The following is a 13313-nucleotide window of genomic DNA, read 5'->3' as shown; positions in this document are numbered from 1 at the left end:
GGAGTTTTTTTCACGTCAAAGTTTGCGTTTTCGATCTTTTCGATTCTATTTTATTTACTTGTTCATTGCATACAGAGGTTTATTCCTTACAAACTGGTATTAGAGCTAGTTCAATTTTCGTATTCGACTGGTTCAGACATGGAAGCATCAAGGTTTGATATCAACAAGTTTGACGGCATCACAAATTTTAGTCTATGGCAAGTTTGTATGTCAGCAATTTTGATCCAGAGTGATCTTGAAATGATCCTTGTAGAGAAGAAACCTAACAACATGGAACAATTAAAATAGGATAAGTTAGATAAAAAAAAGTTCTATCTACAATTCAATTATGCCTAACAAATAATGTGTTACAGGATGTTTTGAAAGAAAAAATAACATATACGTTGTGGAAGAAACTAGAAGCCTTATACATGACGAAATCCTTGGCCAACAGGTTAGTATTAAAACAATGTCTCTACACATTCAGAATGGCCGAATGTGAGCCTATTAGAGCTCATATTAGAGAGTTTGTTACCCTTCTTAATGATTTAAATAATCTTGAAGTAGAGATTAATGATAAGGATCAAGCTTTGTTGTTGTTATGCTCTTTGTCTTCTTCTTATAAAACTTTCAAGGAAACTTTGATTTATGGGAGAGATCATCTTTCATTTGAGGACGTGAAAGGGAATCTGTTGAGCAAAGATAAACTCGATAATGAGTTAGGACCAAACAAAAAGTAAAATGGGCAAGCCTCAGTTCTAGTTACAAGAGGCAAACAACAATCGAGAAAGCCAAATTGAAACAGGTCTAAAATGAGATCCAAATCCAAGAACCATGACAAATATTGTGGCTCTTGCTAAAATGTGGGACACGTTAAGGCAGAATGCTAGAAACTTCAAAATAAAATTAAGAGGGATACTAAAAATGACGAGAGAGATAAACAGAAAGCCGAAGTTACTAACGCTAGTTTAGTCGAAGATAGAGGTGATGATTTCTTATTAGTGTCAACGAGAAAAAGCTTCAATCTTACTTCCAAATGGATCTCAGATTCAGGGTGCTCCTATCACATGTGTCCCAACAAGGACTGGTTCTCCACATACAATTCGGTTGAAGGTGGAATTGTGCTAATAGGGAGTAATTCTCCATTTAAGATAGTCGGCACAGGAACCATACAAATCAGGATGCATGACAGAATTATTCGAACACTTTCAAACATTAGGTATGTACCTGACTTAAAGAAAAAATTCACCTCGTTGGGAATTTTGGATTCTAACGGTTGCAGGATAGTCATTGAATCAAATGGCTTAAAAGTCTCTCATGGAGCTCTCGTTGTGATAAGATGACAGAAAAAAGACAGTCTATATATTCTGCAAGGGTCAATGGTAACTAGTGCGACTACAATTACAGAAGAACTAAAATTGTCACCACGTCGAGACAAGGAAGACCCCGATGTCGTGACGACATGCCGATGACATTCTCCACGTGACGACAATGTGATATGATTCTTTCTCCACCGATTCCGATTAAACCAAACTTTGGCACATGCGACTAGGCCTATGAGCGAGAAAGGTTGTGCAATAGAAGACTTTTCAAAGACACTGGAGTTGGTAAGTTAGGTTTCTACGAGCATTGCATTTTCGGGAAGCAAACTCGAGTCAACTTCGATTCAGCAGTGCACAAAACAAAAGGGACTCTTGATTACATTCATTTCAATTTATGGGGTCCGTCTCCCAACATCTCAAAAGGAGGTAATAAATATTTCCTAACTTTCATTGATGATCACTCCAGAAAAGTTTGGGTTTATTTCTTGAAATAGAAAAATGAAATCCTCAGAATCTTCAAATAGTGGAAGACATCGTTAGAAAGACAAGCTGGAAAATTTGTGAAGTGGTTGATAATGGATAATGACCTTGAGTTATGTTCATCAGAGTTTAATGATCTTTGCAAATAGGAAGGAATTGAAAGACATCGAACCATTATTGGAACTCTGCAGCAGAATGGAGTTGCAGAAAGAATGAACAGAACCTTGCTGGAAAAGGCCCGATGCATGCTTTCTTATGTAGGCTTAGGGAATGAATTTTGGGTTTAAGTCATAAACCTAGCAAGTTATTTGGTGAATCGATCTCCTCATCGAGCGTTGAACGGTAAAGTTCCAGAGGAGATATGGTCAGATAATCCTCCCAATTATTTTAATCTTAAAATTTTCGGTTGTCCTACTTATGCTAAAGTTAGCCAGGAAAAGCTCGATCCAAGGATCATTAAATGCATCTTTCCAGCGTTAAAATGAAAAGTTATCTACGTAGTAATTTTAACTTTTATAAAACTACAAGTTAATATAATGATAAATCGCACTAACTCTCAAAAAAATTTATTTAGTTTTGGCCTTCAAAATAATTTTATGATTTCACCCCTGGGAACAAAAATCTCAACAAAATGTTAGAATATTTCCCATATATCAATCATTTCTAGTCCAACAGATTCAGTTTGATTCCAACAATCATGTTGTAAAACCTGCATGTTGTGTTGAAAGACATGTTCGAGTGCTCAAAGATTTATTTTTTTTCTTCTATCAATAATTTAACTCGAGAAATAAAAATCTCAATAAAATATTACAACGAGGTTTCAAGTTTTACAAGGCAAGCGTTGATTGATTTTATTTAAGAGGGCAGCAAGTTTTGAATTGCTAATTTTGATTGGAATTTCTTCTTCATCTTCTTCTGATAAGACTACATGTCTTTCTCCCAACAAAAAACCTGTCATTTTTAAACCCTTTTCAAGCTCAATGGCCTCTTGCTGTCTTCTCACAACTCCATCAAAGCATAAGTACCGTCCACTTGCTCCATAATTCATGCCTTCATACACACTAACATGAGCTTTGGCCACTTTTCCCACCTCTGCAATTGCTAAGCAACCTTGTTGCAACATCATCTGCCCACCTACATGGTGTTTTTCATAAGTTTGAAGGGTCATATTTGAAGGAAAAATGAACAGTTGAACAACATAAAAAGCATTCTGTTTCGATGTACCTTTAAGGTATGGTATAGAAGTTTGTATATGAGAATTTGGAAAAGTGGGAGCCATGAGAAGACCAGGGCAGACAGTAACCAGGTTTACTTTTAGCTCCTTTGCTTTCATCCAAGCTACCTTCTCTGCCTTGGTCTTACCCAATGCAAGCCATAGCTGTTGTCCAAAACAAACAGTGTCATCCATATGAGGCCTATGAACAAGTAATTGTTCCAATTATGGAAACAAAGTACCTTATTTTCTCTGCAAAATTCTTCGCTGCTCCAACAGCTGTCATCAATAATTCCATCTATATTTTCATTCCTCCAAATGGATGCCAATAGAGATGAAGTGAAGACGCATCTCTTTATATAGGCTGCCTTAGCACAAGCTTCCATGACAGTCCTTGCCACTTCAGTCTCCAAAAACACCTTTTGTTCCTTAAATCATCAAGCAAGGTTGTCAATTGCAGAACAAAATGTTACTCCAGTACGAGAATCTGTTTGTAATCGACATGCATTTGTTCAATAAACTTACTGAATAACCAGAGATACCATGTGGATCAATGAAGGAAGATGTATGAAAAACAGCATGGCAACCTCTAAAAGCATCACAAAGGCTTTGTAAATCTTCCATCTTGGTTACAACTACACTTTCCAATAGGTTTAAATCTTCCACCCCTAGCAGGTCTTTCACATCTTCAAATTCAGCTGTTCAGAGAAGAACGTCAACACTGTAATAAGTTCCAGCATATCATTTTGTACTAAGCACATATCAACCATGGTAGGCTTCCCTTCTTTGATTACTACTAAGAATTATATTTCAAAGTCAACAACTGTTTTTTGTAGCCTATGTTACTATTAGGATGATCGAATCTCCATACTCACGAGAGAAGCAGACAAATTGCGAAAAAAAAAAAAAGAATAAGGTGTTGACTAAAATAATCTATGCATGATTGTAATTCCCAAAAACAGAAAAGAAAAACACAGAAAAGCAACGATAATAAAGCACCTGGGTGTTGAATGGTTACTCGAACAAGGTAACCATGAGCCAATAGCTCTTTGACAATGAAAGAACCCAAGTAAGAGTTGCCACTGGTCACACATATCAGTTTCTTCTCTCTTGCATTAAAACTGCAACTAAATATATTCCCAACACACTTTTGCTCCTTTCCTGAAATTGGCATCAATATTGGTTTTGGTACCTCTATTTCTTCCATCTTCTTTATTTGTTATTAGTGTGATAAGCTTGGGTTTTTATACGAGAGTTTAAGGAAGTGTTTGCAGGGTAGATGGAGAAGATTAGATGGAAAAAGCACGAGAGTGGTAAGTAAGTGAAGTCAGAATAACGGATTGATGCCATAGTTGACCAATAATACATATATTTTGCTTTCACCTTCCCAACTTCCACATGCAAATTGCAATAATATGAAATAAATAGAAGTTTTGAATTCCTCTGTGAAGTTGGGGCATAAATATATAGTATATTAGATCATGAAATTACAATTATCTCGAAGTGTTGCATTGATACCAGTACTAAAATAAAAACTATGCCTTAAGATAAGTTTTAACAGGTTAGCTTGTCGGCTACCCTGTATGTTTGGTAGCCTTAGACTGGTAGGAATCAAGAATGAGATATAACAGGCAAGCATATCTTACAAAACTGGAAAAGTCGTCAGCCTGTTTTCATTTATTTCCAGTGGCAAAACCAATTTATGAGTGTTATAAATTCAGGGGTAAATTATCCCCTTCAACACTATGATGCATGTGAAATCTGAGTATTAATAGTTCTTGCAAGCAATGGTGTATTATTAAGTTGCAATTATACTAGATTGTTTGATATTTGAACATTGAGTTTCATCATAATACATAAGATATAATAAATCTATCATGTTTTTTATGTTATTTTTTGTTTCCCGGAAACATGTTTATTATGTTTTTAATGATGATGTTACACTAATTCATTTGAAAACCACTAATTTGATGCTTGAGATCATTGGGAAACATATTTCATCACATGAAGACACTTGATGTTACTGGTTAATTAACTTAAATGGAAACAGCAGGGTATATATTAATAATAAGAATTTATATATATAGATATAGATATAGATATAGATATAGATATAGATATAGATATAGATATATATGTCCTTTCAGTTTGGATGTACACATCATTTTCAGCAAGCATCATACATAGCATTAAGCAGCAATCACAGAAGAAAATGGCAGAAACTGAGTCCAGTAACATTTCATGGTTTAGGCAAATTCAATGACAATAATGAGTGAACCAGCAATATTTCCCTTCTGCACCATGTTGAATTTCAAGTTCATCACCTCTGCTATGAACCCACCACAAGAGATTAGTAAGTGAATTTCCATCATCATGGCCAGACAGGTTCCTTATCTTTTCCAAAGCACTCTCTTTGTCATAAATTGCTTCCAAGGCATATACAAACCCTTTCCATCCCTCTCCTACACCTTCCCTTCCCAGTGCTGGCAATGTCCAGTTCACAAGCTGTCTGGTAAACTCAATGTCAGAGAACAATACCTCACTGATTGGCAATATTGGTAGCAATTGGATTCCAAGCCTGCATTCTCTCCAGTCAGGAGGAGCAAACCAAAGACCACTGTCCCTCTTGTTGGCCCACAAAACACCTACAACTCTGTTCTCTCTAGTGAATTCTTCTCCATATAGATTATCTCCTTCCTTAACATGCCACCATGTTTGTGCTGCTTGAATCTCCAGTGCTGTAAGTGTTGAACCAGTTGCAACAAGATGGGTGTCTCCATAGGCTAACCCCATTAGTGCAGCAGCGTAATATGCATTCACAGCTTCACTAGTGCTTTCTTGATTCCTTCCATCTGCAAATTCAGTCAACCCTCCAGCCCAAGAATGGAGCTTGTAGAAATCAAAACACCTCACTCGTGGATAATTTGAATTCGATCTCCTGCCTAAGTTCATAAAATCAGCCACAAGTGAATAAGCTTGGGGCTTATACCTCCTTCCCCATGCAGGGTCAATCTTGGTCAAGACAGCTATTCCATAAAGGAAGTAACCAATATGATAATGGTGGTCATTGTAAACTCCAAACCCGAAATCTGCCCCTGAATCCGTTGACCCTTGTTTAGTCACAATTCCACCCCATTTCGATTCATACAGGAAACCGTTCCCATTAAAAGTCCCATCCAGCCATGGCTCAATTGTATCCTTCAAGAACTTTCTTATAGCTGGAATCACATCAAGAAAGCACACTTCTTCAGCAATCAAAGCCAACCTTGCTGCTCTTGCAATCAACTTGCCATAAAAATAAGATGATTTCGTCGTTATAGCCGATGAAACCAAGGCATCAACGTCCTTAGCAAGAGCAGTTACAATCTCAGCATACGATTCTTCATTAACCCCTTTAATTGAATGCCAAGTTACTGAAACTTGGTGTGGTTTCAACACCCAGGAATCACCAACAATACCAACAAGGTCCCCATCAATACTTTTATACCTAAAATTCTCTAAAACCTTAACATCACAATAGTCCTTACATAAAATATCAAGATGAAGTGGGTGTGCAAGCATAAGCAAATCACCCCATCCTTTCTTTTCCCATTTATACTCTACACAAAACGGTTTGGTTAAAACTGCATCACCTGAAGTCGGGTAGCAAGAACAGAACTGATCGAGGATTGATTCACATGTCGGGTCAGAATCAGACAATACAGCTATCCGAAGAATACCCGAAAACCCACCAGAAGTAATCAAAGAAACACTATGATTCAAACTGATGGATGACGATGCATATATAATCCAAGTTTGGCCATTGTTCAGCTTAATGGTATGCTTGGTGAGTGAACTATTGGAAGAAAACGAGAGAATTGCATGAACAGTGGAGATCGATATCGGTGTATTGCCGGTTACAGAACAGGTTAAAAAGGGACTACCTCGAACAAGAAAGAAACGGAAGTTGGAGGAAGGGATATCTAAAGTAAGACTGAGATCACTGTAAGAAGAGATAACGTGGCTTTTATCCGAAGTTGAGGTGGTTTTATCGGTAGCAAAGATGGTTAAATCAGGGACGAAAATTTGGTAAATGAAAGAAGGGTTGTGAAAGAAGGATGGGTAGGAAATAGAAAGGGAAGAGTCGGCTGATTTGATGAGATAAGGGTGGATGTATTCAGGCTGGTCGCCATTTTTGAGAGTGAAGTTTTGGAAGAAAGAGTTAGTAGGGAGAGGGGATGAGAGGAGGTTTGGGGAGAAGAAACGAGAAGGGTCAGAGAGAACAGAGGATTGTACTTTGGGGAAGAGAAAAGGGTAGTTTTTGGGAGGGATTTGAGGCATCGGCGGAGACATTGGTGGAGATGGTAGGGGTGGTGGTGGTGGTGATGATGGTTTAGGGGGTGGTTTTTTAGGCTTTTTAAAGGGTTTGGTGATTAAAGTATTGACTTTTCTCCCGAGTTTCTTCAACATGATTTGTATTTATAGGAAGGTGAGTAGAACGTGGGCGGAAATAAAGGAAAGTTTGACTATGTCTTGTTGTTGAATTGGTAGGTGAGAGTGGCCAAATGAATGAGGCTGCTCTGGCTATGGAAATGTAGGGACTTGGCTTGGAGGGGATGTTGAATTGAATAATGACAATAACATGAAATTCATATACAACATAAACAAGGGTTGGATTGGAAGTTAAGGGGAAGAAGAAGAAGATGATGACGAATGTGGGACTATTTATTATTGCCGTTGTTGAGGATTGCAAGTTATGCTAACATTTTTGTAATATGAGAATATCTAATCTATCAATCAAAGGAAGGGATATTGTCAATTCAATACAATCTCATGCTTAAGAGGTAAGCAAATCCTGAGAATTATCCTTTTCAATCCAACACGGTTTTTACAACTTGAGAACTTTGGTTATTGCTTTTAAGTTTTCTTATCAAATTTAATTTTTTTTAAAGCATGATAATTTTATTAAATGCAAGAGGGAACTCCAACCATTTCTTCAATTTGCTTCCATTAATTAATTCGATAATAAAAGTTTCGAAAAGTTTTGATAAAAATATTAGTTCAAAAAAAGGGTTTAGACAAAAAAATAAGGCCCAATTTTTAAATGGGTCAAGCTTTGGGAATAATTTTTTTAGCCCAAGCTCGGCCCGAATCACATGCCTATACTTTTTTTTTTGTATTTCTAATTTATTGAGAAATATTTATTTTAATATTTTTAGTGTATTTTTTTATATATATTATATTTTTTAAATTTATTTCTATATAAAAAAATAATCTAAAAATTATTACATTCGAGTTAGGTCAAGCTCGAGTTTAACATTTTTAATATGAGCTGGATTTGAACAGAATTTTAGGCCTATTTATCAAGTTGAGCTGGGCTTGAACCTAAAAAGCGGGCTTAAAATTTTGCATCGACCTGACCCGAAAATAATTGGAGTTTAATAACTTATTGCTATATATATAGATAAATTTAGTTGGTTCATGTTTTTAATATTTTTAAAGTTTAATTATTTTTTTATACATTTCCAGAACTACTCATGGCCCTCTCCGATCCTTAAATAGGAGGATAATGCACTTCAACACACTTGAACCCACATTCTCCTACACTAGCAACAATGTCGATGTCAACCGAGATAAGACTCAATCAAGTTTAATTAAAATTTTTAATTCATTACAAATCAGGAAAGAGGTCAATTTCTTTTTCTAGTAGAGATGTCCATTTGAATTTGTTAAACTGACAATATGAAACTTAAATCACTTTGGTAAAAGTACCATGGAGGCTACTACATTATGAGTTAGATTGCACTTTACTCCTAATTAAAAAATGGGTAAAATCCATGTACGTTAAATTAAATAGCAAACTAGTCATTCTGTTAAAAATTTAATGTATATTACTGTTAAAAAGTTGTTCTTGTACGTCAACATAATGTACACATGGCATGCCATGTCTAACTGTATGGTTATTCTGTCTGTCACATCATATTTTAATAGTAGAAATACATTAAATTTTTAATAGAAATGATCAGTTTATTCTTTTTTTGTATGTAAAAATAAACTAGTTTTAAAAAAAAACAAAGCCTAAAACGTTATCTTTACTTGACAGGTCTTGAGTCCTGCTCAATTTCTTCGTTTACTTCTTGAGATGGATCCCTCGCATATAAGTTTGTGTACTATCTTACCCAACAGACAGAGATCTTGATGGTCTCTGCTAAGCTCTATGTTATATCTTGAAAAACAAATAGGTTCCTATTCTTCCATATTAACCATGCAACAAGTCCAAAAAGCGTTGGCCAGGAAGCTTTAGCCCATATCAACCATTCCTTATGCCTTAAATTTTCCTCCACCCATTCAAAAATATTACTAGAAAAGAATTGTGCTTGCCAGTTTAAAGGGACAATGTTTAACCAGACTTCGGGCAGTATTTGAGAACGTGAATAACTTCTTCTATGTTGCGCTGACAGACCGGGCAAGAGGTATTGTTGCTAAGCCCTCTTCGTGCTCTTTCTAGGTTTGTGAGTAGCCGTTGCTTGCAAGCTAGCCAAAGGAAGAATCGAATGCGTTGGGGTCCTGGATACTTCCAGATTTCCTTCCACCTGGTATCCTGATTATTCCATGAATTTTCCATTATCACTTGGTAAGCAGTTTTGATCGAGAAATTTCCTGTTGAGGCAGGCGTCCATCTGATTTTATCTGGTCCTGCTAAATGATGTGGGGGAGGTATATAAATAATTTTTTGCACTGTTTCTTCCGCTAAATTTTCTCTAAAAGCTTCTAGGTTCGAGACTCCTTCCGCTGTTATCATGTCCTTGAGCAGACACTCACTTATTGGTCTACTTGGATTTTGAATTTGTTTAATCAGTGGTCCAGCTGTAGGGACCCAGTTATCTTTCCAGCAGTGTATTTCTGTTCCATTATTAACCGACCAGCACAGGTTATCTTTCAACATAGGCCAATCTTTTCAATTGCTTTCCATCGTGCAGAACTATTTCCTTTTCATTTACTCTCTGGGATTACCTCTTTCATTCCATAGTTTGAACGTAGCACACTCGTCCACAATGCATTTCGATTGGAAATGAGATTAATTCCAATTTTTAACAGGAAGGATTTATTTTGTTCATGTAATCGTCTTAAGCCTAAACCGCTGTATGTACGAGGCTGGCATACTGTTTCCCAATCCACAAGTGCTAGCTTTCTTTCTCTCGTATTTAATTCCCAATGAACTATCTTGCTAAGCGTTCAATTTCATCACACATCCTTTTTGGGATTTTCATGGATTGCATGAAATAATTGGGGATAGTTAAGAGTACCGATTGAACAAGGGTAAAGCATCCAGCCATGGAAAGTTGCTTTGTATCCCAATTGCATAGTTTGGACCGGACCTTTTCAATCACAATTTGAACTGTGGATTTAGTGATTCTTTTGTGGAATAAAGGGATACCTAGATATTTGCCCAATCTTGTACTTTCTAGTACCTCAAGACCCTGCTAAGCCTATCACTTAGGTCTTTTGTTATTCCTTTTGAAAAAAATATGTTGGTTTTCCTTGTGTTGACATAGTATCTTGAAAAACTGCAGAATTAGTCAAGAATATTGTTTAGTAACATGTCATGTTTAATATCTGCTTTTGAGAAAATCACCAAATCGTCTGCAAAGAATAAATGTGATAAATTGGGTCCAGTTCTAGATAATTTAATGGGGAGCCAGTTTTTGGAAGTGATGGAGGATTGAAAGCTAGGCTCTAGTCATTCCATGCATATGACAAATAAGTAAGGCGATAAGAGGCACCATTGTCTTACTCCTCTTGTAGGTTTAAATTTTTCAGTGGGTACTCCATTCTACAGAACTTGCATAGTAACTGTTGTGATGGTTGACATAATCTAATTCCTAATACCAAAATCGTACACTTATCAAACCACTCCTTATTTTGTGGTTGGGTTGTTGATATTAAATTATTGTGGCATATTATATTTTAATTTGAGTTTTGTCTCTGAATTTAGTGTAGTGTTAGTGTATAGCCCAATAATAAGTGGATAGAGTCAACGGATTTCAAGGCCCAATAATAAAACATCAAGCCCAAAGAACCAATATAAATGTTGGTCCAACGTATATAATTATTTAAATTTGTGACGAGAGGATAATGAAGGTAAGGCAAGGCATGAACTTACACTTGGCATTGGCCCAAACACTAAGGGCCCTCTCCCTTCTCAATTATCATGCAGGAACCCAGCAAATAATAGTAGGATAAAAGAAAAAAAAACATATATATATATCTAAACTATGCATGAATTTAGATATAATGTGTAATGTCATACATATATTTCGATTTTATACGATTTTATATATGAAATTGTAATTTGATTTGATTTGATTCAATTTTTATAAGTTATTGATAATATTATCGAATTAATATCATTTTATGTGATATATTGCATACACAAACAATTATATTAATCTAATATATCAAAATTTCATGTATACATATGAACAATGGCAGAGCCTAAAATTTTTTGGGGTGGAATTAAATTGTATATTTTTACAATAATAAAAATATAATTCCATCATTTTAATCCTTTATATCTTTATAAATTTTAAAAGTTTAAATTAAATTTTTATCATTTTTAAGGATTTTTAGCATTATTAATTTAAAAATTTATAAATTATAAAGGATGTTTACCATTTTAGGGGCATAGTTCCCGAGTCTCTATTACGCTATGCGATTGCATATAAACCATGATTTAAGCTTAATATGTATAATTATAGCCAATCAAAATTTATAGATATTTATACGAAGAAAATGAAGGGAGGGGGGAGGAGGGTAAAAAAAGGGAAAATAAATAACAAAAATTCCTAAACAGAAAAAAGAAATAGCAACAGAATCCACAGATATCATAATATAAAGAAGCCGAAAGCACAAAAAGGCGTGGTCAGGCAGCCTGCCTTACACTCTCTAAAATGCAGATTCTGGAAATCAACTGTTGAGTCATATCGTCCTTGAGTTGTGGTTTGTTTCTCTTTTCAATTAATTAATTAATCGTCTCTCTCTTTAATCTCGTGTCTCAAGTTTTGTTATTGTTTGATGGGCGGCACAGGGTTTGAATTGAGGAAGAAGAAGATGGGGATAGGGAGAATGGTGGTGAGCTTGAAATCAAAACTAAGGAGCTTGAAGATGACGAAGAAGAAACCAATAACAACAGGTGAGCATTATTGTTACTATGATAAGATGGAAAAGACGGAGAGCATGAGGGTTGAGATTAGGAGCAGGAAAGCTCGTAAGCTTATCCAAGATACTCTCAAGATTGCTGATTCACCCCATACCAGGACTTTCCATTTCTGATTTTTATTTTTCCTTCATTTTCTTGCTTTCCTTGCTCTCTGTCTAATTTCAGTGTTTAATTTCCATGAATCGTTATAAACTTGAAATTTCATGTTTATCTGTAAAATTATAAAGTATGCGTCTACGTAACTCTTTTCATTTTATCTTTATTTTTTTCCAAAGTATTTCATTCCATATGATTTTTTTTCTCAATTACCAACATGAAAATAGTCATATATATCTTTGCGATTGAAGTGAAATAATTTTACCATAAAGATTAAAGAAAAGCTTTAGATGTGAAGAGGAATTTAAGATTTTCGTAAAATTATCATGAAAGCTTTGATATTAGGAGTCGGATTACATCAATAAAATGGATACATTAATCATTATACATTAAATCAAATAACAAATTGATTTTTTTGTTAAAAATTTTATCCATTTTATTATTAAAAATTGATATAACTAACATAATAGTCAAGTAATTACACACCCACATATATTAACCAATTTTTAACAAGGAAATTTTAGCAAAAAAGTATGGGAAACTAATTTATTTAATTTTTAATAGACATCCAATCTAAATTTTTATAATAGTTTTACCGAAAATTTGTCACCTGTTCAAACAATTTCCTTGACTATATATATACCAATATCCTGTTCCTCCATCATCAAAGGCAGTCATTTAGGAAATCAACTGAAGATTTTATTTAGTCACGTCCATCACATTCCCAACATGTTTTCCTGCCATCCATCCGGTCATATTGTTCATAACCTTTCTCTCACCAGTCGACTAACTAGAATCCTTGTTCACTGGGGTCTACCTACATTATCTTTAAGCCCCCGGATCCTCCTCCCATCAAACCACAAAGACAATATTTTTCTCTCCATTTTGCAACTCTCACCACCAAAACCACAGTGTGAACCATCTTCAGCTACCCAACTTTTAACCTCCTATAAGCAATATATTATAATATATGTTTTCCAATATTAAATTTTGAAAAACAAAAAAAAATTATATTCCATTTTCA

General features: G+C 35.2%; 2 protein-coding genes and 1 long non-coding RNA gene across 3 annotated transcripts; 1 reads left to right on the top strand and 2 right to left on the bottom strand.

Annotated features, from left to right (window-relative positions):
• Window positions 1-2520: 2520 nt before the first annotated feature.
• On the bottom strand, window positions 2521-4775 carry LOC107953956 (cinnamoyl-CoA reductase-like SNL6). Its single transcript, XM_016889406.2, has 5 exons — window positions 3994-4775; window positions 3520-3692; window positions 3237-3422; window positions 3006-3159; window positions 2521-2915 (listed from the first exon to the last, which is right to left on the bottom strand). Exons 1-5 carry the CDS (start codon window positions 4199-4201, stop codon window positions 2602-2604), a joined length of 1035 nt encoding a protein of 344 aa, XP_016744895.1. The 5' UTR covers window positions 4202-4775; the 3' UTR covers window positions 2521-2601.
• Window positions 4776-5108: 333 nt separating this feature from the next.
• On the bottom strand, window positions 5109-7710 carry LOC107953955 (probable endo-1,3(4)-beta-glucanase ARB_01444). Its single transcript, XM_041097385.1, has one exon. It carries the CDS (start codon window positions 7441-7443, stop codon window positions 5251-5253), a length of 2193 nt encoding a protein of 730 aa, XP_040953319.1. The 5' UTR covers window positions 7444-7710; the 3' UTR covers window positions 5109-5250.
• A 3858-nt stretch (window positions 7711-11568) lies between these two features.
• LOC107956605 (uncharacterized) lies at window positions 11569-12449 on the top strand. The gene is made up of 2 exons (XR_001700169.2): window positions 11569-11973; window positions 12062-12449. It is a non-coding gene; the product is annotated as an uncharacterized lncRNA (long non-coding RNA).
• The last annotated feature ends 864 nt before the right edge of the window (window positions 12450-13313 follow it).

Source organism: Gossypium hirsutum, chromosome D07, assembly GCF_007990345.1.
Source record: "Gossypium hirsutum isolate 1008001.06 chromosome D07, Gossypium_hirsutum_v2.1, whole genome shotgun sequence".
NCBI lineage: Eukaryota > Viridiplantae > Streptophyta > Magnoliopsida > Malvales > Malvaceae > Gossypium > Gossypium hirsutum.
This window is presented reverse-complemented; position numbering and strand designations above follow the sequence as displayed.

Coding starts and splice junctions, on each gene's coding strand:
- LOC107953956 (XM_016889406.2), bottom strand. CDS start 4,201: ATGGAAGAAATAGAGGTACCAAAACCAATATTGATGCCAATTTCAGGA. Junction 3,693..3,993: donor AGTAACCATTCAACACCCAG/GTGCTTTATTAT, acceptor TTCTCTGAACAG/CTGAATTTGAAGATGTGAAA. Junction 3,160..3,236: donor AATTTTGCAGAGAAAATAAG/GTACTTTGTTTC, acceptor TTTGGACAACAG/CTATGGCTTGCATTGGGTAA.
- LOC107953955 (XM_041097385.1), bottom strand. CDS start 7,443: ATGTTGAAGAAACTCGGGAGAAAAGTCAATACTTTAATCACCAAACCC.